The following is a 23,369-nucleotide window of genomic DNA, read 5'->3' as shown; positions in this document are numbered from 1 at the left end:
AGTATATAAGTATACCAACAGAGTATACCATGTGAGTATATAATTGTACGGATTTTTGTGTGTGTTTTTTATCAATAAAACATTATACATAACTGTATTTGTATTATAAACAGGTATATCCTTGAATGCGTGGATGAAAGATGCACTTGGAGACTTAAAGCATCAAGCCTGCGAGCATCAAATCTTTTCAAAGTGACGGATTTCAATTCTGTCCACAGTTGTTTAACTGATAAGAGATTTTGTTCACAAAAGCAAGTTGTCTCAGCTTTTGTTGCAGCTGTGGTACAAGATAAACTTGTTGACCCGAAAACCATATATACACCAACAGATATCCAGAGAGACATCCAAAAAGCATATGGTATGGACTTAAGCTACATGCAAGCATGGAGATCAAAAGAAAAAGCAATGCAATTATTGAGACGATCACCAAGTGAATCATACAAGAAAATGCCAACATATCTTTATATGTTAGAGTACACTAACCCAGGATCAGTGACACGACTACACACTGAAGGAGATAGGAGCTTCTTGTATGCATTCATAGCTATATATGCATCGATTAGAAGATGGGTCTATTGTAGGCCAACAGTTGTAGTTGATGGAAGTTTTTTAAAGTCAACATATAGAGGGACCATATTCACGGCTTCCACGCAAGACGCAGAGGGTAAGAATACAATCCAATTACGTTCAGTTAAAGAAACAAAAAACATTTTCAAATATTATATGATACCAGTATGGTATACAAGTATACCAACAGAGTATATAGTTGTTTTGCTACACACTTGCACGTACCTATAACTATACTACTATATGAAATTCTAAATTAATATTTTGTGTACAATCCAATTACATTCAGTTAAAGAAACAAAAAACATTTTCAAATATTATATGATACCAGTATGGTATACAAGTATACCAACAGAGTATATAGTTGTTTTGCTACACACCTGCACCTACTTATGACTATACTACTATATGAAATGCTAAATTAATATTTTGTGTACAATACAATTACATTCAGTTAAAGAAACAAAAAATATTTTCAAATATTATATGATACAGTATGGTATACAAGTATACCAACAGAGTATATAGTTGTTTTGCTACACACCTGCACGTACCTATGACTATACTACTATATGAAATACTAAATTAATATTTTGTGTACAATCCAATTATATTCAGTTAAAGAAACAAAAAATATTTGCAAATATTATATGATACCAGTATGGTATACAAGTATACCAACAGAGTATATAGTTGTTTTGTTACACACCTGCACCTACCTATGACTATACTACTATATGAAATGCTAAATTAATATAGTGTGTTGTAATTGATATTTTGTTCTTTGGGTTTACAAGACAAATTCTACCCCTTGCATATGCAATTGTTGATTCGAAAAATGATGCATCGTGGGAATGATTCTTCGTGCAGTTCAGAGAAACCTATGGACAAAGAGAGGGAATGTGCATTGTATCATACAGGCATGATGCTATATGGAAAGCAACTTCAATTGTCTATTCAGAAGTCCCTCAGTGTGCATGTATGTTCCATTTGTGGAACAACATAAAGACAAACTTCAGGAAAAGCCAAAAACAAATCAAAGAAGTATATTTTGCGTTAGTAAGAGCATACACTGTTGAAGAATTCAACAGGCATATGGCAGAGTTAAAAGCTATTGATAGTAGAGTGAAAACATACCTGATGAATATTGGATATGAAAAATGGTCCCGGACGCATTCCAAGGCAAATAGAACCATGACCATGACATCAAATATTGCGGAATCAGTAAATGCAGCAAACAAGCACGCAAGAGACCTCCCAGTTGTGAATTTTCTTGACTTTATGACAACATTGATTCAAAAATAGAATTACACCAATCAGAAGGATGCAGTGGAATCATTTATGAAGATTGGTGCAAAGTATTAAAAAAAATTGGCAGATAATACTATCTTATCACAAATGATGATAGTATGCATTTTCAAAATCATAAAAACACTGCATGTACTGTATTTTTACCTTTTTACCTTAGTGATTTCACTAAACAACTGAATATTGTTATTTAAGAAATACTATTACTTCATATAGCTAATGACTTTTCTTAATTAAAATTATACTAGGTGTTGCCATCAACTGAATTCTTACATTTAGTAATTGATGGCCAAACAAGAAATGTGGTGCGCCTACATGAAAGAAACTACACTTGTGGGAGGTTTCAGCTAGACGATATTCCATGTCCACATGCAATGGCAGTTATACAAAAATTCCATATGGATTCATACAAGTATTGCTCAGATTACTACAGCATAGACTACTTGCTAAAAATAAATGAGATACCAGTAAATCCATTGCCTGATGAAACAATGTGGCAAATTCCAGAAGATGTCTCTTCGCAAGTGGTACTTCCACCAAAAGAAAAAATCAAACCAGGAAGACCTAAAAAGAAGAGAGGCATAGGAGGCTGGGAAGGAAATACAGTTACATGTGCACTATGCGGGAGAAAAGGACACAACCGGAGAACATGCCGAAATATTCCAAAGAGAGATTGATATAATGCTTCAATGTTTTTATAGAACTCATATATCGTAGAATCATAGCATTTGAATTGCAAAAAAATAAAATGCATTTTTTGCACTAGACATATATTTGGTATGATGATTCTTTGAGAAATTACTTTTTGGCAACAAATTTATATGGCTACTTGTATTTTCAATAAGAATCTATTTATTTTCTATTTTAGTATATAAAAGTGGGATGCATTTACATCTAGTTGCTGCAGGAAAAAAGATGCTAAAATATATATGTGATACCCAAGTGGTATATTTGTATACCTTATTGGTATATCTGTATATCTTATTAGTATCAAAATATGTGTAGAAATAGAAGTGGTGCTGCAAATACAACATTTGTACATACTTTGTTAACAAAATGGGCACGCTTTGCAGCTCATGTCTGTATTGAAGTATAAGAAATTGGAAGCCATTTACATGCAGTTATTGTACATCATCAGGTACATTAATACAAGGTGATACCCAAATGTTATATTTGTATACCTCGCTGGTATATAGTGGTATTGCACTAATATAGCTAAAACAAAATATGCGCAGAAATACAAATAGTGCACCAGATACAACGTGATACCCAAAATGCGCACGCTTTGGAACTCATGTCAGTACTTACATCTAGTTGCTGAAGGAAGAAAGGTGAGTCAAATACAACATGATACCCAAATGGTATATCAGTATACCTGATTGGTAGATAGTTCTACTACACTAATACACCATCTATGCTAAAACTACAGATGAACATTAAAGCTTGGACCATCATCACATTCGAAAGCAGATCATTTAACTTCTGTCACAACTACTTTGTATGTTGTTGGAAGTGTTCGCTTCATCTGCCCCTAATTTTCACTTGCAGAATCCATTAAACCTTACCCTCTGGCAAAGGAATGGACCTCGACATCCTAATAAACCAACAACTTTATGGAAGAAGCCTAAGAAAAGCCTAATAAAACAAGCTGAAATCAGAAACAAAATCAGCAAATTTTCAGCATCAAGAGACATAACTAAACTCATAACCCCCATGTACTTGAAGAAATCTATACCACATATTCTGAACCAGAATAATTAAATATGACAAAAGAAACATTAGCAGCTGGAAATATTTTATAAAGGCACAAGTTTCCTACAGTCTTGAATCAGCAGAAGGTCATTTACTACTAATAATACCATACTTCATCAAAAACTATTAAAATCCTGCAAAGTTTTCATTATACGATTAACTAAAACCAGAAAGAGATCTATACTACTTCTTGCGTTTCTTTCCACGAGTCTTTTTAGGTGTTACTGGAGCCTCGGATTCACTTGATTCACCATGCAACTGCTTGTTCCTCCCATAGTGCCACAACAGTATACCAAACCTAGCTCGAAGACCATCCACATCAAAATTAGCAACAGGGATTGGAAGATCTTCAATAATATACTCAGCAAAGCAAGCAACATATACTCCACAATATCTGGAATAAAACAAATGAATAGACTATAAAAATCAATTAGAAGTAAAAATGTTAATATGAATGAGGAAAACAAAGTAACTATTCTTACGAATTTTGTTGTGTTGACAGATTTGTAATCAGTTCAATCTCAAAAGGATCAGTGAACTTATTTCCCATGTGCAGACCATTTTCTACTACAATATCACTTCTTTGGTTATAAAATTCAATACTAACTAGAAATAGGGGGATCAACACAGCATAAGCCTCTGCCACTTTTTGAATAGCTTTTTTGTGCTTTCGACTACGTAGCGAGTCATATACGTAAAAACATCTCTTGTGGAATGAAACACACCCCAATATCCAATGCCAAATTTCTGCCAAATTAATTGGAAAAATGATATGATCAACCTGGTACCATGAAGTGTTGCAATGCATCCTAAATCCTTTCATGTACTCCATGATATCGTCTGATCTATCAATCAAATGATCTTGTTTCCCACCTTTTACAAATTCTGTGAAAACCCTTTGAATGATATTATAAAAAAGAGTATCTGTAGTTGTGACTTTGATTGGCATATTAATTCCATATTTCGCCTTCTTCCAAAAATAGTAGAATATAATATTCAAGTGCTGCAAAAAAAGAGGAAGAAAACATGACTACCACTAACAATATGAATGAACTACTACAACAACAAAAATAAAAAGAAGTACACATACCGAACTAGAGAGCGGCCTGCCAGAATAGTTTAAGGTATGGAAAAACTTTTTATCATCAATCTGTTCAACTTCAAAGTCAAAATAAGGCTCTAGCTTTTGATCACCAGATAAATACACTTCTTATTTCGTATAAAAGAAGATATGGATAAGAAATATAACAACAAACATTAAGAAAAAATGAAAATAAAAGTACATGGAAACGAATACGCACTTTCCCAATTGCATGTTTGCTTCAACAAAGTTTGAGAATGCAGTCGTAAGCTTAAAATCAACAGTCTCTGAAATGTCATTTACAAATGGAAATCTTCCTTTGATAACCTTCGAGGATCCCCCAACTGCACTAATACCAGATTGCCAGTCATTCCTATACGGCGACTGTTTTACAGCTGCGGGGCGTCTTCTCCGTGCGAAAACTGCATGAGTAGTTTCAACGTCTGTTTGTATCTGGACAATACTTCTTGATACCGACTGATCAGGTTTAGACTTATTTACAACACGAGTTGTTAGTTCATTTCCAGATTGATTTACATTACGTCTCCCTCCTTGTGTAATGGCATCAATTAGATCAAGTTGAGAATCAGTATATTCAAAATCAGAATCCAAGTGAAGATCGCCCCCGTGTCGACATGGAGCTTAAATTAGAAAATGCTAGTGAATAAATAAATATACAAAGTTAATAAATTTAGAAAAAAAGAATGAAAAGTTATATATAGAAAACATTACCAGAAGGCAAATTCACATTACTGCCACCAACATCCACTTGACCAACATCATCAACCCTACATGCTGAACACATAAAAGCATTATCAGCATCACTACTTAAATAAAAATTTAAAAACTATGAAGAACCTATCATTTACATACTAACTACAGAATTAGTAACATCAACATCGTACCCTGTGGAGCAGTATTAGACTCAATAACAACATCTGCTCGTGTCTGTACAGGGATTCCTGATAGCAGTGGAGCAGGACCCAACTTTTTAACATCATGAGATGACTGCTTATATGTTGCTTGTTGTGTAATGGCGGTGATTTAATCAATTGCAGATGCAGACAGTTTAAAGTTAGAATCTAAGCCAAAATCATCATTAACTACACCATCACTTGTTGTGACGTTCTTCACATTGACACCAGTGGCACCTCCATCTTGACCAATCCCACCAAAATCAGATACTAAACATATAAAAGTATAAGCAAGAGTACTATTTTCAAAAAACAACAGTAAAAAAATCAATCAAATCTGTGATTTACATACTAGAAGGCGCTTTGGGCGTGCTATCTCCAAGAACTACAGGATCATTCCCAACGTGGCCACTTTCAAACTGGTCATAATCATTATGCATCTCACGAAAGTCAGGATCATTATCCTATTGCTTATGCTGAAAATGAGAAATTAATAATTTTAGTATTATGTATATTACAAGAATACTATGTGCACTAAAAGTAAAGAATGGAATAGTATCCTATAAGCATATATTGCATCTTTGAACAATATACTATAGCATTATATTATATAAAAGATCAATACCGCTGAATTTCCCTCTGGTTTCATTGACTGCCTACCAATAGCTGCAAGCACCTTCTCAAACTTGGTCTCTACAAAAAGCTTCAAAGCTTGTAACTCCTTCATTACCTCAGCATTGGTAGGTTGGGAATCACCTCCAGTACTTTCATGCATACTTTGTGTCTTTGGTAATTGAGTGCCAAAAACCTGCAAGTTATCGGGCTGACTGTCAGTGCAATCAACTTCAATTTCAAAGTTTAGACCACGCACATCAAATAGTTGCTTCTTATCATCAGTTGGGGTGATGTTCTTTAGCTGCAATTATTAAGCACACTAGTTAGAAATAGAAATGATAATAAAGTATGGAAAGATAAAAGATCCCTATTACCATATGATACCAATATAGTATACATGTATACCAACAGAGTATATCACTGAACTGGGATATAGTATACATGATACCAATATAGTATACATGTATACCAATAGAGTATATCACTGAACTGGGATATTGCTACAACTGTGACTAAACTAGTGTACCAAAACATTATGAGAGGCAATAAAACTATGAGAAAATTACCTGCTCGCATTGCAATCTACACATTTGCAAAGCAACTAAAGGTGTTTAACGGGCCGGGTTGACTCGTAACCGGACCGGCCCAGACCGGTTAAAACCGAAACCGGACCGGCCCGGTACATAGGAGGTCGGGTGGGGCTAGGTAGGAGGGGTAGAGGGGGTTGGTCCGTTTAAATTTTGGTAACGGTTAACCGGACCGGTCAAACCTGGTCCATGTGAACAGTACCATGTACCGATTAAACCGGCCCGGCCCGGCCCGGTACAATCTGTTTTTGTTTTTTTTTTTTAATTTTTTGAATTAAGTGGGGGCCCCTAACCGTTAGCAACGGTAAGACCTGGCACGGATCCGTTGCCCAACGGGTTAATTGCATTAATAGCCTTTTTTTTCTTTAAAATTTAACCTTTTTTCAATTTACAAAATTAACCTTCTCTAAAACTATAAATACACCCCCTCTTCTTCAGTTCTTTACTCAACTCTCATTTCCCAATCTCAATTTCTCTCATTCTCCAATTTTCAAGATTTCAAGTCTCAATCTCAAATTCTCAATTCAATTTAAATCATGCCTCGTACTTCTAGAGTGCGCTCATATGTTTGGCAACACTTTGAGGTGGTAGAAGAAAATGAAGAAGGTCAGAAAGTAAAGTGCAAGAACTGTGGTCAAGTCTTAAATTTTCGTTCAGAGTCTGGCACAGGCAGTTTAAGGAGGCATATCAAGTATTGTCTTGAGCGTCCTCCGGAAATTCGTATTTAAGATTTTAAGACAATTTGTGTTATTTTAAAATTATTAGACGTATTTATTCTTAATGTTTTAGTTTGTTAGATTACTTTGAAGTATTGTTAATTTATTATGCATGAAAATTTAGTTTTACTATTTTTTGTTAATTTATTTTTTAAATGCAAACTTTAATTTTGAATTTTGAAATAAATGTAGTACTTGCAATTTATATTAATACTTTTGTATTAATATAACTTGTAATCTTTAAATTAATACAAAATATTAATATAACTTACAATAGTTATACAAAATACAAAAAAAATAAAAAATACACTAAACCCGGCCCGGCCCAACCCCCTCAACCCGTAACCCGTACGGTTTAATTTTTACCCGGATGAACCCAAACCCGTTAAACCCGTTAAGCCCCAACCCGTAACCGGCCCAGACCGTAACCAGTACGGGTCCAAAAAATAGCAACCCGGCCCGGCCCGGCCCACCTGTTTAACACCCTTAAAAGCAACTCGCTCATTCGGTATTTGACCCATGACTACCCAATTCAAAATTCGTGGAAGTTTGTTTCCAAGATGATCAGCAAAGTGACCATCCAAACTTGGGCAGCATTCATACAACCAAGTCTGTAAAGCCAACGAGAAGCCACCGAGTCTATAAAAAGAAGGCTTATCTTGAAACTTGTTGGAACACGAGTCAATTGTAGCTTTATAAACATCTATACCCTAGGGATAATTATTAAAATCACCGCACTCAATCAAGTCAATGTAAGACCGTGAAATAACCTTTGTTTTGAGTTGAGAAAGTAAGAAGTTGTTCACAAAATAAAGAACTGCTATCTTCAATGCATCATCATCTGTTTCCCATTTCTTCTTCTTAAAACAGTCTGCTAGTTGGGCAAATGTCACGGATGCAGTCCCAAAATATTTTGAAATTAACCTATTCTCTGTTATGCTCTCTATACTTGTATCACCCTTACATTTCAACCCAGTAACAAGTGCAAATTCACCCAAGCCAAAGCGCAACCTAGAATCATTCACTACAAACCGCATCTCATTTTTCACCTCATGATGTACTTCTCTAATAAGCAAATGGTGCATAACCCGAATCTGCACAATAACTTGTGGCAGATCCAAAAAATAGCCAAAGCATGTTTTCTTAAATAGTCGAAGTTGCCTCTTTGATAAATTCGCTTTCAATTGATGAATAACATGGCAGTTGGTATCCCAATCAACCTTTGGTTTATAATCTAAGTCCATATGCACAAGGAAATCCCAACACTGCAAAACATGTTCATATAAAATAATTTCAGAAATAGAATTCACTTAAAATGCAACTAAATCAACTAAAAATATTACAACTACCATACGATCCAACACGACATATAACTATACCAGCAGGGTATACAATTCTACTGACTAATTTCCGGCAACTACAAATTTTACTTATAAGGAAACAAAAGAAAAATAGTATGGGAACAATTTGCAGCAATACTAAGTGACCATCAATGCATAAACTTACTTTAAGTTGTTTCATTTGAAGATGCATATTCAATATTACTAGGGAGGGAAAGCCAAAAGAAACTTAGCGATTAAATCTACATTATCCGGAAACTATTCTATCAAATACATATTTTAGAGGATAGTAGCAAAATACTTTTCATCTTGCATATTCTTGAGATTACTAAGGAAGTAAAAGAATAGCATAAACTCACATCAAATTGCACTACAAGATAGCTAATATTCGACAAGGAACTTATGCTACAGTACCAGCGCTTCTCGTCCATTGATCTCATCCACACAATGCCACCTATAAAGAAAAGTTCATTCTGCACTCCTAACTTACACGGTCTCATTCCTTCCATGCTTCTCTCCACCACTGTCAACTGGCTAAATACTAAATCACGTACAAAACCATCTAATGCAAAGCTGAAAATCAGAAATCACAAAGAGCAGCTCTGGTTTCAATAAATATGGTTGACTACAACAACTACTGAATCAGTGACCCTTTTTAAACCTCAAGCAGAACATTAATTTAATCTGTCTATATTGATTCAAAAACATTGAGAAACTAATAGCAAAGACAAATATGCCATCCAAAATTAACAAGCTCATTATTGGAAATTAACTGGTCTGTACAATATACTAGAAAAGATCACTCAATTCCTTCACGCTCAAACACAATGTATACAAAATGATATCTTTTACTTCTTCTAGCAGAATAATATGCCTAAATTTTGCTAATATCACAGAAACATACACATAGAACAGCTCAAATGAACTTCACCCAAAAACTTAAAATTCGCTGGTACTTGATTTTCTCTTAGTTAATCATCTAGTGATGGATTTTGACAGCTATTAACACTATTACGACGCACTGAACATTGATGAAACGGATAGCTGGAATAAATAGATAAATGAAAATCGTAATAAATTTACAACAGTTCTCTTAAATGTATAGAATGAACTTGAAGAAATAGAATTCACTTAAAATTAACACAACTGACTATAACTATAATATAATACAAAAGCATAACAGGAAATCAAAAAATAACAATGTACTATACATTAAAAATCTCAAAGATCATAATTGTAAGAAAATTACCTTCTTGGGTGCGATACCAATTTTTTTCTTCTTTAACTGAGAGTCATCGCTACAATCAACATCTACTGGTTGAGTCTCTGTTTTAGGCACGGATTCACGTCGGCTTCCCCTAACTCAGAATCCTCAACAACTTTACCTTTTCCCTTATCAGTCACAGGAACACCTCCTATGACTGGTTCAGAATTTGTGTCGGGTAATGACAAGTAGGGAGTTTCATCGACTGACGAAGAATTAATATTGTTGCCTTTTCCACCCTCTAATTCTACATTTTCAATTGTGTTTTCAACATGACTACTGCTAGGGTTACGACTAAATAGAGACTGAGAATCAGAAAATAAGGAAAAACAAGGAACAGACATGGCTGAGGCAACGGATTCAACAGCTACTTGTGTTGAAGAATGATATTGTCCACGGAGCCACCATCTACGCGCGCAATGCTTCCGACCCATAGAGAAAACAACAACCCATAGACATTGATTCACAAAAGTACAAAGGAAAACACAAAAATCCTATGATTTTGAAAACCCACTTTCACTAAAATGTACTTTCAGAAGCAAAATTTCACCCAAAGCAAAAATGTCGCCCAAAAATAGGTACTAGACGAAGAGATAGAACGAAATCGGAAAAAAAATTAAAAACTCGAATGTGGATGAATTTTGCGTTCTCATCGGTTGGCTATGGAGATTTGGAAACTGTACTCTAGGCTACTTGTTAACTGTTAAAGAACGAAGAAAAGCGTGGGAAGCTTGTGCCAGGTGAAATAGGTGGGCTAGATCGAAGATAAGGAAAGATGGGTAGATTGGGCCGCGTGAAATATGGGGACTGGGTAAATAAATTGGGCCGACTGGGTAGGCAGGGTAAATAGTTTGGGCATGGGTATTAAAAGGTAAATAGTTTGGGCTTAATAGGTATAAAGTGAGATTTTCACTTTATTAAATGCCAAGCATTAGGAAAAAAAATTCTGAATGGATTTCATTTAAGGAAACTTTCATAAGTTGATCATTTTTAAATAATAGTATATACAGAATCCTAACATCAAGTATATATCAAATGAGGCAGTGTATTATTTACATTTGTAGATACCTAAAAGAATTTGTCGTCTCTTTAATGTCCGAGAATGTCTGCAATTTCATCCCAAAAAAATCTTCTAAAAATTAGGACTTCTCTTTTATGTCCTTAATTCTTGCCATCATCACTGATGTTCTCTACAATTACAAAGTAGAAAGCAAGATTGCTTCTTTTTAAATTTAAACTTTTATCTTATGGGTTGACAAACTACTTTGCTATCTAATAAGTAGCGATCAAAATGAATGGACCAGCAACTACGAAACACTGATAACTCACAAGTGGAAACAATTATATACTGAAGTATTACAAGATGGAGGAATGTACAAGGCACTGTTTCTTTATTCTGGCAAAAAAGGACTGCAATTGCTTCAAAACATAAACCTTTCTCTACAATCATTTCGTGAACCTAATGACTGCCTGTTGATTTCCCCGTTGCCTTCTTCCAAGATGGTTCGCTAATGCTCTTACTCGATCTCCCATCTTGATCTCGTTGCTCAAATATCCTTAAAATCCATCTGTCAACTAGTTTGTTGTACGACTGGTTCCATCTTTTAGAGAACAAAAGTGGTAGAAAGATGATCCCAATGCCAACAGCAAATCCTAATATAAGGCTTAAATAAATCTCCGTCCTTGAAACTAAATTCTCCTCCTCAAATTCTGGCTCTGAAGGTGCTACTGCTGAAATATTTTTGCAAGTTCTATTCAGCTGAAACCCGCATAGCCCCTTGTTTCCTCTGAAACTTTCCGCAAAGGTATCAAATTGGGTACTTCGTGGTATCATTCCAACCAGTTCATTATATGATAAATTTAAGACGGAAAGAAATGTGAGGCTAGCAAGCTTTTCTGGGATATTTCCATCTAAATTGTTGAATGACAGGTCCAGTGATCCCAATTGCTTCAGATTTCCAAATGCTGGAGTGATTTGACCTGTGAGATTGTTGTGTGAAATATTCAGCAGATAAAGTGATTTGAGATCTCCAACTGTCTCCGGTATGTCCCCCACAAAATTGTTACTTGAAAAATCGATGGAGATGAAGAAGACGGGGATCTTTGCCAATGTAACATTTTGTCCTTTAAGAAAAAGACCGACTGTATCCTGATAGTAAATTGGCCTAACCGATACAGACTCAAAATGCAAGTAATCAAAGTGTGAATGCGCTATAGCTGGATCAACGGTCATTGCATTTAGCTCCAAGAATGAATTTCGGGATAGAATGCCCCCTAAATTATTGGAAGCTAGGTCAATGATTTGAAGAGCTGTCCAGTTGGAACTCAATCCAGAGCAATCAATGTTCCCATGGAAACGATTGAAGCGGAATGCAAGTACGCGCAAATTGGATAAGTTCCTCAACCAGCAGGGGAAGGTATCCCTGATCTTGTTGTTTCCCAGATTCATTAGCTTTAGATTTGTGCAGTTGGACAAAGAACGAGGAAGCTGACCTGATAAGAGATTCTGACTGAGATCAAGGCTTCGTAACTGACAATTATGAGAAATATTTCGAGGTATATTTCCTGCAAGTTTGTTTTTCCCCAGGTTCAACACTTTCAGTGTGCTGCTCAATTCTGCCAAACATGGTGGTATTGTGCCATTCAATCTATTGTTAGACAAATCAAGTACTTCAAGATATCTGTCCTTGCAGATTGAAGAAGGGATATTGCCAATAACTTGGTTGTTTGCAATTGAGAAGAACCAAGCAATTTCAAGATAATTGCCAATGTCAGGTGGCATCAATGTAGCAAAGTTATTGTTGGAGAAGTCCACGTATTTAACTTCTATTGGTGGTAGTGGAATATCTCCAGTGAGCAGATTTGAATGCAGATCAAGGAAATCTAGAATGCCAAATCTATAAGGCTCTTGAAAATGTGTGAAGTGATTGCCAGAAAGATTCAGAAAACGTAGATATCCATCATTGATTTCCCACAACCAATTTGGTATTTCACCACTAAGTTGGCTGCTTGAGAGATCTAGCATCTGCAACCTGGATTGGTTCTTGAGGAAGGAGATACTCTGCAGGTTGCACGACACCAAGAATAGACCACCAAGCTGGGGGAGCAAGGCAAGTTCTGATTCACTTATATTTGTGTCAACTGATAAGCTGTTGTGGGATAGATCAAGGCTTCCAAGGTTATTGAGCTTTGTAAACTTCTTCAAGTGCACAGTTCCATTGAAATTGTTGGATGAAAGTTTAAGAGTTCCGAGCTCGTGTAGCTCAAAGAAGAACTCAGGTATTGGCCCTTCCAATTTGTTGGCACTCAAGTCAAGAGTTGCTAGTGGAGAAGTAACATTTTGTAATTCAGTTATTTGGCCAGAAAATTTGTTGTTGGCCAGATATAAACTCGCAAGTGAGGGTAGGTAAAACAATGACGCTGGAATGAGCCCCGAAAGTGAATTGTTACCCAAGTCAAGATATTTAAGATTCTCATGGCCTTCCCAGTCGGATGATATTTCTGTCAAATTATTTCCAGCAGAGGTTATATAAGTGAGGTTCTTGGACAGTTTAAAAGTTGGGAAAGAACCAGTGAAGCTATTCCAGTTGAAATCCAGATAAGAAAGCTGGGTAAGATTTTCCATAGAAGATGGAATTGGACCTCTAAAATTACATAACCTAAGGTCAACATGCGACAACATGCTAAGGTTCTCAATGGACGTGGGTATACTTCCTGAGAGTCCTGTGTAGCTTAGATCCAGAGTGTGTAGAGATCCATTTGAAGGAAATTGAGGTAAAGAACCTCCAAGCATTTCATTTTGTGCTAAGTTAATAGTGTGCAGAGTTGATACCTGGAATATCTTCTGAGGCACTTCCCCTATCAAGTTGCAGGAATATAGACTCAAGACAGTCAGATTGGAGAAGTCCAAAAAGAACTCTGGAATTGGAGCAGATAAATTGTTCACATCAAGACGGATAACAGAGAGAAACTTAAGATTTGCTAATGGGGTGATACTGCCCGAGAACGATTCATAGCTAAGGTCAAGACCAATAACTTGCCCTGCATCATTGCAGGTGATGCCCTGCCATTGACAGCAGTCAATCCTCTGATCCCACTTAACCAGCTTGGTGGATACTTCAGAATTATAAGTAAGATTATTTCTGAGCTGCAGCAGCAACATCTTCTGATCCTCAAGACATTTGCTGGAATTAGCTGCCATTGCATCATTCATTTTATTGCAGATAGAGAGTAGTAGGATGAAGAAGAACTGGGAAAACATTTGACTTCTCATTTGGACTGTGAGCAGAAAGGGAAAATTGAGGCTGCTAACAGATAAATAATTTTACTATTTTAATTTAAGCAGAACAAGATGATGCATCAGTTGATTCATATTTGAAAAGCCTTGTGAAACCGTGTGGAACTGTTACCCGAAAAGAAAGTTGAAGCTTTTACTAGCAACAACTTGTCTAAGGTGAGTGGAATCATCCCCGTCAAAATAAGCAACTTGATGCTTTTCTTGATATTAGTCCTTCTTTATTATCCTTTTTTTGTTTGGTTTAAAAAGCTAATTTATATTATAATTAAAGTGGTAGTACAGGGAGCGGCTGCTCTTGGGCAGCATTACAAAAGGTGCTAGGAAGAAAAGTAAGTGCACTAATTGCTAATATTATGTAAATGATTTCGTCAAAACTCAAATTAAAGTTGGATTTTATAATTCTCTGCCTTCTCTCTAGGAAGAGAAGGAATAGTATTTTCGTCACCATTTTCCGGCCATAATTCCGGCATCCGGTGGTGGATTGTCGCAAACTTGATGTCAAAAGAAGCATTTTCTCTTTGCGCACAAACCCCAATTGTTTTCATACTCAAATCTGTAACCAATTGGTAAGGATCTTAAATTTCATTTTGCGGTTACTGTAGCAACCAGGCGTTCTTCATTAATTTCTTCTGATTCTTCACGTTAATGGAGTGTTGAAGAGTTTCATGCCTGTTGCGTCCTCTCCCCAGCCTTTGGCTGTGGGAGAGCCATCTATTAAACCAACATATGCTGCTCAGATCCAAACCAAATCACCAACACAAATTGCAACAAAAACAGTGTTGAAATCAATTCAATATGTACATGGCGAACCAACTGTTTGTTTTACCATGGAAGAAAGGCGTGAATTTGCAATGGAGGAAGGGTTATACCAATCTGTTGTTTTTAAACTATCTTCAGGTGCACCAGATCTCAAAGAGCTAAGAAATTTACTGCCCAAACATCTAGGAACAAAAGGTCGATGCCTCGTAGGTTCACTCGCACCAAGGCAAATTCTGTTAAGGTTCGATCAAAATGAAGATTATGTACAGGCCTTAGCTCGTGCAGTAAATTACCTATCATGGAATGGCAAAGAACACCAGTATAGAGTCTTTCCATGGACAATTGGATTTAATCCAAACGAAGAAACTACAATGGCAGTAGTTTGGATTTCATTGCCGAATCTGTCGCCGGATTATTTGTTATGCGTTCGTTGCTATCAATTGCTTCTGCTGCTGGAAAACCTATAGCCATTGATAAAGCGACACAAATTAAATCCAGACCAAGCACAGCGAGGGTGAAGGTAATTTTGGACCTGATGAACAAGCATCCCAAGCGAGTGAGAATCCAAAGTTTGGATAAAAATTCTGGAAAAATTGTTGAAGTTTTTCAGGAAATTGTGTATGATAATCTACCTTTATATTGTAATTGCTGTAAACATCAGGGCCACGATGAGAAAACATGTCGATATATATCGAAAATGGCACACCAAAATGATGAGATTGAAGATGTAGAAGTTTTTCAAGAACCAATTGATCAAGGTCCTGTAGAACAATATCAAGGGGATTTAAGGCAATTGTTGAATGCAAGAAAGATGCAACAGGTTTTAGAAGGCAAAAATGTGGATTCAGATAACAATTTTGAAAATAATTCCATTGTTTATCATCAAGGAACTGATGTAAATAAGTAGAATATTGCAGCAACTCAGTCTGCATTGACTGATGGTCCACGACCAGCTGTTGTTAAGGGCCAACTACAGAATCATCGAGATACTACAGCTGCGCGTGAAATAATTGGAAAACCACCATTTGTTCAATCTACTGATGTTGCATTGAAAAATGTTGTTCATTGAATACAAAGTTGAGTGATATCTCTGCTTCCACAGTATTTTCAAGGATGTATGAAGCTACTGTTGTTTCTTTAAAGGCAGTTACTAATCGAACTGATAATTCAAACAACCTTGATATGTTTAAACATGTCCCTGGGCTATCTAGGATTCAAAGTGAAGTTGTGGTTTCAGAGTGTGCAGCTACAGGTTCCCAAATGTCAGCTGGAGCAGAACAAGATGCTTGTGGGAGTTTGAAAAATGTTGTGCAAGAAAATATGGAGACCAAAACTACTGGGAAAGCAAATGGTAGTGCAGAACCTAAGGATATATTTGTTGAATTAATTGATAAAGCAACAAATGTTGATGCTACCAATGAGGAACATCGTGTAGATGTTATGGAATTGGAGTTTGCAGCATCTGATACAAAGGGTAACAAGAGTAACAACTGGACAGTAGCTATTGAAGCAGCTGCTGCAGCTACTATTGTTTCGAAGCTGGATTGTACTGTTGCTTTGCAATCTCCTGTTGATCGAGCTGTATCTACGAGTGATAAACATGATGTTGTGATTGATCTTCTTGAAAGAACAGCAAATCCTATGGATACTAATGTTGCATTGAAGGCAGTCCGAGCAGATACCTCTAACCAGCCTGATATGGTTCAACAACAAGGTGGTGTGACTGTTTCTATAGGTACAGCTGCTGTAGATGTCTCTAATGCTGCCTTAGTTCAAGCTGAGTTTGCTTTAGAAGGGGCTGAATCTGAGCGATCAAAACCTACTGATGCTAGACAACATACAAGGGAAGCTGGACAACATATTACTAACGATAACTGGACATCGGTTTCCAGCAAAAAAAGGACTCCAAGCAGCAAAAAACTAATGCAGATCGCAAAAAAGAGTCCATGTGTACCAAAAAATTCAAACTCATTTTCTGCTCTTGGTAATGTGAATGATAATGATGGGAAGTTGACTGGAGAGAATTTACAGCTGGTTGAGAGTTATAAGGACCAGAAATTGGATCAAAATAGCTTATCGACTCCAGCGGCATTGAATAAAGCTCTTGTTACTATGAATCAGAATGAAGGCAAGACTACTGATCCAAATATGCAACTGCTAGCCCGTGATCAAAATGAAGGGAAGGTAACTCCTACGATACATTTCTCCAGTCCACATGTGGAGAAAATTATCAAAGATTCACATATTAAAATAATGTTGGATGCCAACCCTATGTTCAAGCAACCGTTGGTCACCTTGAACACATCGATGTATGATATTCCCTCTCAATCTTGTAAGTCAATTGGTGAGCATGGGGGTGAATCTGGGCAACCATCAATCTCCACTAGTAATAACAAAGGAATAATTCAAGCAAAGGTGAGGGAGATGGTTATTAACTCGAAACAGTGGAACGACCTACGAGAGTATGATAATGAGGAGGGCTGGGGTGACGGAATTGCTGGTTTTTCATCTGAAGAAGATGACCAAGAGGGTGATCAGGATAATGCAGGAGAGGAAATTGATGCTCCAGTCAAGCCAATGTTTCAGGGGATATCGGCAGCACCCAAGAACAATTTGAATTGTCATGCACTTGCGGCACCTGCAGCAAGTCCCAACAGCAAGTTGAACCATAATGCTCTAGCTTTTGTTCCAAGAATTTCTGCAAATGCAGAAGCAGCAAACTTGGGTCAAAAGGCAACAGGAGATAATGTGCAACAACAACAATGCTCAGGCGAAAATTCTGCTGGTGATCGAAAAGCAACAGTAGTGCCAAAATCTGGGCAGAATCAAATTGTAACAACTGAGCCACTCATTTCATTGGAGGAGAGGAAACTTTTGGATGCAATGGTAAGCTCTACTCCTCTAAAATCCTTAAATCCTGCTACGCTTAGCACTGGTCCTGTAAGTAAGAGCAAGAAAAAAATGCAAAACATAGGACAACAACAAAGTAAGACAATCGTGACAACGACACAAGGAGGAGATGCCTTAGTGACACTCGATATCGTTCAAAGTTCTCCACAACCTGTTAATTTGGGGAGTGAATTTTTTGAACAAGGAGAAGAAGAAGCAATGTTACAAGAATGTCGTGCACATGCATCAAGAAAAGAGGATCTATCACCAAGGCATAGCGACAAAGGTAAAAAGACTCATATAAGGAAAAATAGTTGGGACGACAAGGTTAGTGATTTTTTAAATGTTAGGCGACCTCCAATGAGAAATGCCAAACAAAAGCAGGTCGCCCCAACTACATCAACAAGGTCCAATCGTTCTAAAAAGAAATCATGAATTTTGAATACTTCTTAAAGAATTGGGAGTGTGATGAAAAAGAATTACAAATTGAAGAAATTACAAGTTTGGACAAGAAGGGACAACATTTTAATTCCTTCATCATTTTATTCTACCATTATGTTAGTATTCTGATTTGTAATATCATCACATAATATGTTATAAACTCTGTGGTGATCACTGAATATTTGATTGTAGCTAGTTCTTTCTTTTTACATGCTTGCTAATGAGGCTATTTTATACCTCAATAGGATTAGTAAGGTAAGGTTTAGCCCGATTTGTGTTATATGGGTAACAATACCAGTGCTATTGTCCCCCCTTATTTCTACTTTTCCTAATTGTTGTATTTTTCTTTTTTGTTATTAATAAAAAAACTAGCCCTAGGCACTTGCCTAGCGGATTACCAAAAAAAAGTGCACTAATTGCTACACTATGTCTAGTAGTACTACTATTACTATGGAGTGAGTGATGATAGAAACCTCTATTGGAGACATTGCTTCTTTATTATCCTTTTGCTAGCAGTACTATGATTAATCATTTATATATTTTCTATAGGGTGGAGGAAACAGACATAAGTAAGGTTGTCCAACGGGACAGGCCCATGATAAACGGTACACGGGATGGGACGAGATGCCCATTCCGTCCCATTTATCCCGTTCAGTCCCGTCCCGCTCCACCTATCCCGTCTGTGCCGCATGTTTTTTTAAATTTTTTTTTATGATGAACTTAATTCTTATATTAATCAAGGATTGAAAAGTATTAAAGACGAAGAAGGAAACAAACAACTTTTGGCATGGTGGAGGGATCGTGGTAAGGTTTTTCCAACACTTTCAATAATGGCCCAAGATATCTTGGCTATTCATGCATCATCAGTATCGGAGAGTGCTTTTAGCGCGCAAGATTTCAAATCAAAAATCATAGACATTCATTAGTGGAGGGCAACCTAGAGATTGCAGTATTATTCAGAGATTGGATTAATTCAGAAAGAAGAAATCTTGGTTTTGAAAGGTTAACCACTAGGGAAGAAGAAGAATACAATGAGATACTTAGCAGTGGGAGCGATGACGGCATGGAACTATGGGACATCAATCAACATTGCCAATTCCAGAACAATGTCCTAGAGAAATTATAGATAAGTTACAACGAAGCTATATAGAAGCTTACAAATATTAATATGATAATTTGTAATTGGCTACTAAGAGGCGTAGTTCAAACAAAACCCTTCCTAAAGGTGGATGCTTAGATTAGATGTTGCTCAAAAGAATTATATTTGTATGTGAAATTTGAAAATTCTATTAATAAAATAAAAGGCTCTAAGCCTTGAATTTTTTTATGAATTGTCTTACACTCTTACTTAGTTACTTAATGGCTTGAAATTATATTAAATAAATTACAGCTCTATCATAATTACTAAAATATTTCATTACAAGTCTTTTATTTTAATTTTTTATAATTCTTTACTTAGCTTCCTAATTTCCTTATACTTTATTAAATTTTAAGTTTATTAAATAAGTCAAAAAATTAGCCGTTGAAAACTTTAAAAACTTAGTCATTGTCAAAAAATTAGCCGTTGCAAACTTAATGCATAAATAATTAAATTTTTCTTTTAAAAAAACGGTCCACTTAAGGCCTCCCGCCCCATTCCATTTGTTAGCGGGATGGGATGGGCCTACCATTTCATCCCGTTTAGACCCATCCTGCCATTGTCCCGACTAAATATCGTCCCGTCCCGTTGGACAGCATTAGACATAAGTAGAGAAGATGATGCATGACACCTTAATTTATGTTTTAAACAGGGAGAATACATAAGAATCCCTTCAGCTATGAGCTTTTTTTCAAAGAGACACTTTAAGTCTGCAAGGGTCGTAATACCTCCTTTAACAAGTTATAAGTGGTGTTAATACCATCCCGAGAGACCAAAACCAGATAAAGCAAAGGCAGTGCAACTTACGCGCTACTCTTTTATTTTTACACGTTAATTTTTTATTTATTTTTTCTGTTTCTATTTTCGTTTTAGATTTTTGTTTTCTTCTTCAAGGTGGGTTACAATTTCTGTCCTGTGAACGACGGGACCCTACTGCTCCACTCCTTTTCATCACCAAAGTATTCACAAAAATGCACCACCACCAAAATGGTTTCAATAATGGTGGTAGAAAATTTCATTTTGGGGTCTTCTACCGCGCAAGATTGTTGTGATTTTTTACCCTCCCCAAGATCTTTTATATATTAGCGTAAAATATTTAATTTAGGCAGAATACAGATATTTTAAGTAATTTTGACTCTTTTACTCTATTTTATTGCAAGAAAACAAAATCATAAAAATAGGTTCATTTATGTTTTGTAGTCATTTTTAATTAAAAAAAAAAGAAATCTTAAAAATATATACAACAATAGTATCGTATTTTTATTTTAATATGATATTTTGAAAATACCAAAAATAGATTTGTTTAATGGTTAGTTTTATTGTAATAATTATTTAAATAGTAGGAATAATTAATAAATGGGCGCGTATTTTTAATCTCATTCGCGGCAAAAGAATAAAGCTTGGGCTCAAGCAACCTATCTTTGGGCCTAATTTTGGACCTAGCCCACAATTGCCAAGCCCATAATTCCTAGGCCCATACCCCTTAACCTAAAACCCTACCACTAACCTAGACCTATATATATTAAACAAAGCCTAAAACTAAAGGGGGGATCAGCACAAATAGAGAGGGAGGAGAACGACAAAAAGAAACAGCAAAAGCTGCGCATAAAGGAAAAAGAAAGCTAAGAAAAGCTGCGCGCAGAACGACCCACCCCTCGAATCGTATCCTTCACATCCCCCCACCCAAACGACCATTGAACTTCAGCCCTCACCTTAACCAACACCTTCCTCAACAAAAAATCAAAAAAAAGAGTATCGAAGAACCCCTATCGAATCCTAAGCAGCGACACCCACGAGCAGCTACTGCTGTTGTTGCATGTTGTCGCAGTTCCGGCGAGCTAGAGGCCTGGACGTAATTCCGTTTCCGGTCAGAGGTCCGTCGAGGTCCGGTGCGTCGAGGTTCGTCCATGGTTCGTCACGTTTTTGAGCTCAGCGCTACCTCGCCATTAATATTCTAATTCACTTTTGAGGTTTGGTTCCTCAATTTCTCGTACTCTGTTGTGCTTAATAATGTACCTCCGTCAACTTTGTCATTCTCTGTTGCATGAAATGTTTGGATTTATTTGTTTGAATTAGCCTCAGTATGAATATGCAATTGCAGGGCCGTTTTCTCCCTGATGCAATCTTTAGATCTTAAGTGTTGAATATTTCGCGTATCTGTCTAAGGAAATGTTATTTTTAAATATATATGATTTGGTTTTGTCTCTCTTGGGTGTTAGTTGAAAAAAAAAATGCAAAGATAATTAGTAGTAATATGTTCGAAAAATATAGTTTGTTGATAGTATAAGATATGGGTTTGATGTGTTGAAATTATGTCGTAACAGAGGAACTAGAGCTTGTTTTAAAGGCAGAGGTCTTGGCATAAGGAAGTTTCAATTGACATTCTTTTGGTTTGCCCAAATAGTGGAGTTGTAAATACGCAGTCCATACATAGCGTACATCTTAATACACTAGATATATGCATGAGTGTGGAGCATTGAGAATACTTTCATTTTGACAAGAATGAAAAAAGTTAAAGCTGTCATTTTGTCATTGGTGAAAATACCATGTTGGAGTTAAAGGAAATCAACTGTCCTGTTAGGTTCGCAAGTTTCCTTCATAATAGATACTTTTGTACGCTGGCTTAGTGCCCATTTTCGTTTGCATTGAACCTTGTGGCTTTCAAGCGCTTAACCAAGTTTGACAGTAATATCTTTTGCAGTGCAGAGTATCGACCTTTTCGTTTATTTCATCTTATGTTGCTTATTTGTATCGCTTATAATACATAGTTATATCCCATTCTCTGTAAATGCCTATGGCATCAGGCGGAGAAGTAACAAGTTGAATTGTCATATGACTGAGCTCCCAAATGAAACGAAGTTGTACATAAGTATGAAACAAGTTTTATTTACTTTAGTTAATTTTATGTCCATTTGCTTAATTGCATAGCTACGGGTACGGTTCCCGTGACGTAGTTGTGATGCTTGAATTTTAAAACTCGGGTGTGCATTTATGTGACCCGAATCCAAACTTCGACGAAGTCGAAATGTGTTGACAACCGCGGGTGCATTGATTGCGACGTGGTTCGAAATGCGTTTTCACGACATCGTAATTCTTATAAAATAAATAATGATAGAAAAGAGGTTCACAAATCGAGACGAGCATCACCGAACAAAAATAAATAAATGTGGGGCCCTCAATAAATGATTATTAAAATGATTAGAATTTGGGAGTGCCATTTAGCGAACTTCACGGCCTTCCCCAAAATAATATTATGTCAGAATCTTTAGGCGCGGTTTTAATTAAATTACCTTCTTAAACTCGGGTGCTCATTGATGCGACCCAAATCCAAATCTCGACGAAGTCGAAATGTGTTGACAATCACGGGTGCATTGATTGCGACGTGGCCCGAGACACGTTTTCACAACGTTGCAATTCTTATTAAAAATAATAATAATAATAATAATAAAAGCGGCTTAAAATTAAAAGGCACATAAGCTATAACGTGTATTAAAATCAGATAAAATCAAATACAACAGTTAAGCGACCGTGCTAGAACCACGGAGCTCAGGAATGCCTAACACCTTCTCCCGGGTTAACAGAATTCCTTACCCGGATTTCTGGTTCGCGGACTGTTAATAGAGTCATAAATTTTCTTGGTTCGGGATTCAACCAGTGACTTGGGACACCATTAATCTCCCAAGTAGCGACTCTGAATAATT

General features: G+C 36.4%; 2 protein-coding genes across 2 annotated transcripts; both read right to left on the bottom strand.

Annotated features, from left to right (window-relative positions):
• Window positions 1-3,810: 3,810 nt before the first annotated feature.
• Window positions 3,811-10,578, bottom strand: LOC142162309 (uncharacterized). Its single transcript, XM_075218647.1, has 12 exons — window positions 10,196-10,578; window positions 9,240-9,453; window positions 8,311-8,805; window positions 8,014-8,151; window positions 6,248-6,538; window positions 5,975-6,086; window positions 5,824-5,892; window positions 5,614-5,670; window positions 5,441-5,503; window positions 4,929-5,349; window positions 4,110-4,523; window positions 3,811-4,021 (listed from the first exon to the last, which is right to left on the bottom strand). Exons 1-12 carry the CDS (start codon window positions 10,576-10,578, stop codon window positions 3,811-3,813), a joined length of 2,868 nt encoding a protein of 955 aa, XP_075074748.1.
• Window positions 10,579-11,603: 1,025 nt separating this feature from the next.
• On the bottom strand, window positions 11,604-14,357 carry LOC107777760 (receptor-like protein 54). The gene has a single exon (XM_016597889.2). It carries the CDS (start codon window positions 14,355-14,357, stop codon window positions 11,604-11,606), a length of 2,754 nt encoding a protein of 917 aa, XP_016453375.2.
• Window positions 14,358-23,369: the final 9,012 nt, after the last annotated feature.

The sequence above is a fragment of the Nicotiana tabacum genome, chromosome 7 (genome assembly GCF_000715075.1).
Source record: "Nicotiana tabacum cultivar K326 chromosome 7, ASM71507v2, whole genome shotgun sequence".
Classification (NCBI taxonomy): Eukaryota; Viridiplantae; Streptophyta; class Magnoliopsida; order Solanales; family Solanaceae; genus Nicotiana; species Nicotiana tabacum.
The sequence above is the reverse complement of the archived record's forward strand: the minus strand, read 5'-3'. Positions and strand labels throughout refer to the sequence as shown.

What these genes read in the sequence shown, in the direction of transcription:
- LOC142162309 (XM_075218647.1), bottom strand. Translation starts at nt 10,578, where the DNA reads ATGGGTCGGAAGCATTGCGCGCGTAGATGGTGGCTCCGTGGACAATAT. An exon ending in CTTTTAAGGGTGTTAAACAG is followed by an intron (nt 6,539 to 8,013) that starts GTGGGCCGGGCC and finishes TAATAATTGCAG; the next exon opens with CTAAAGAACATCACCCCAAC. An exon ending in GTCTAATACTGCTCCACAGG is followed by an intron (nt 5,504 to 5,613) that starts GTACGATGTTGA and finishes TTATGTGTTCAG; the next exon opens with CATGTAGGGTTGATGATGTT.
- LOC107777760 (XM_016597889.2), bottom strand. Translation starts at nt 14,357, where the DNA reads ATGAATGATGCAATGGCAGCTAATTCCAGCAAATGTCTTGAGGATCAG.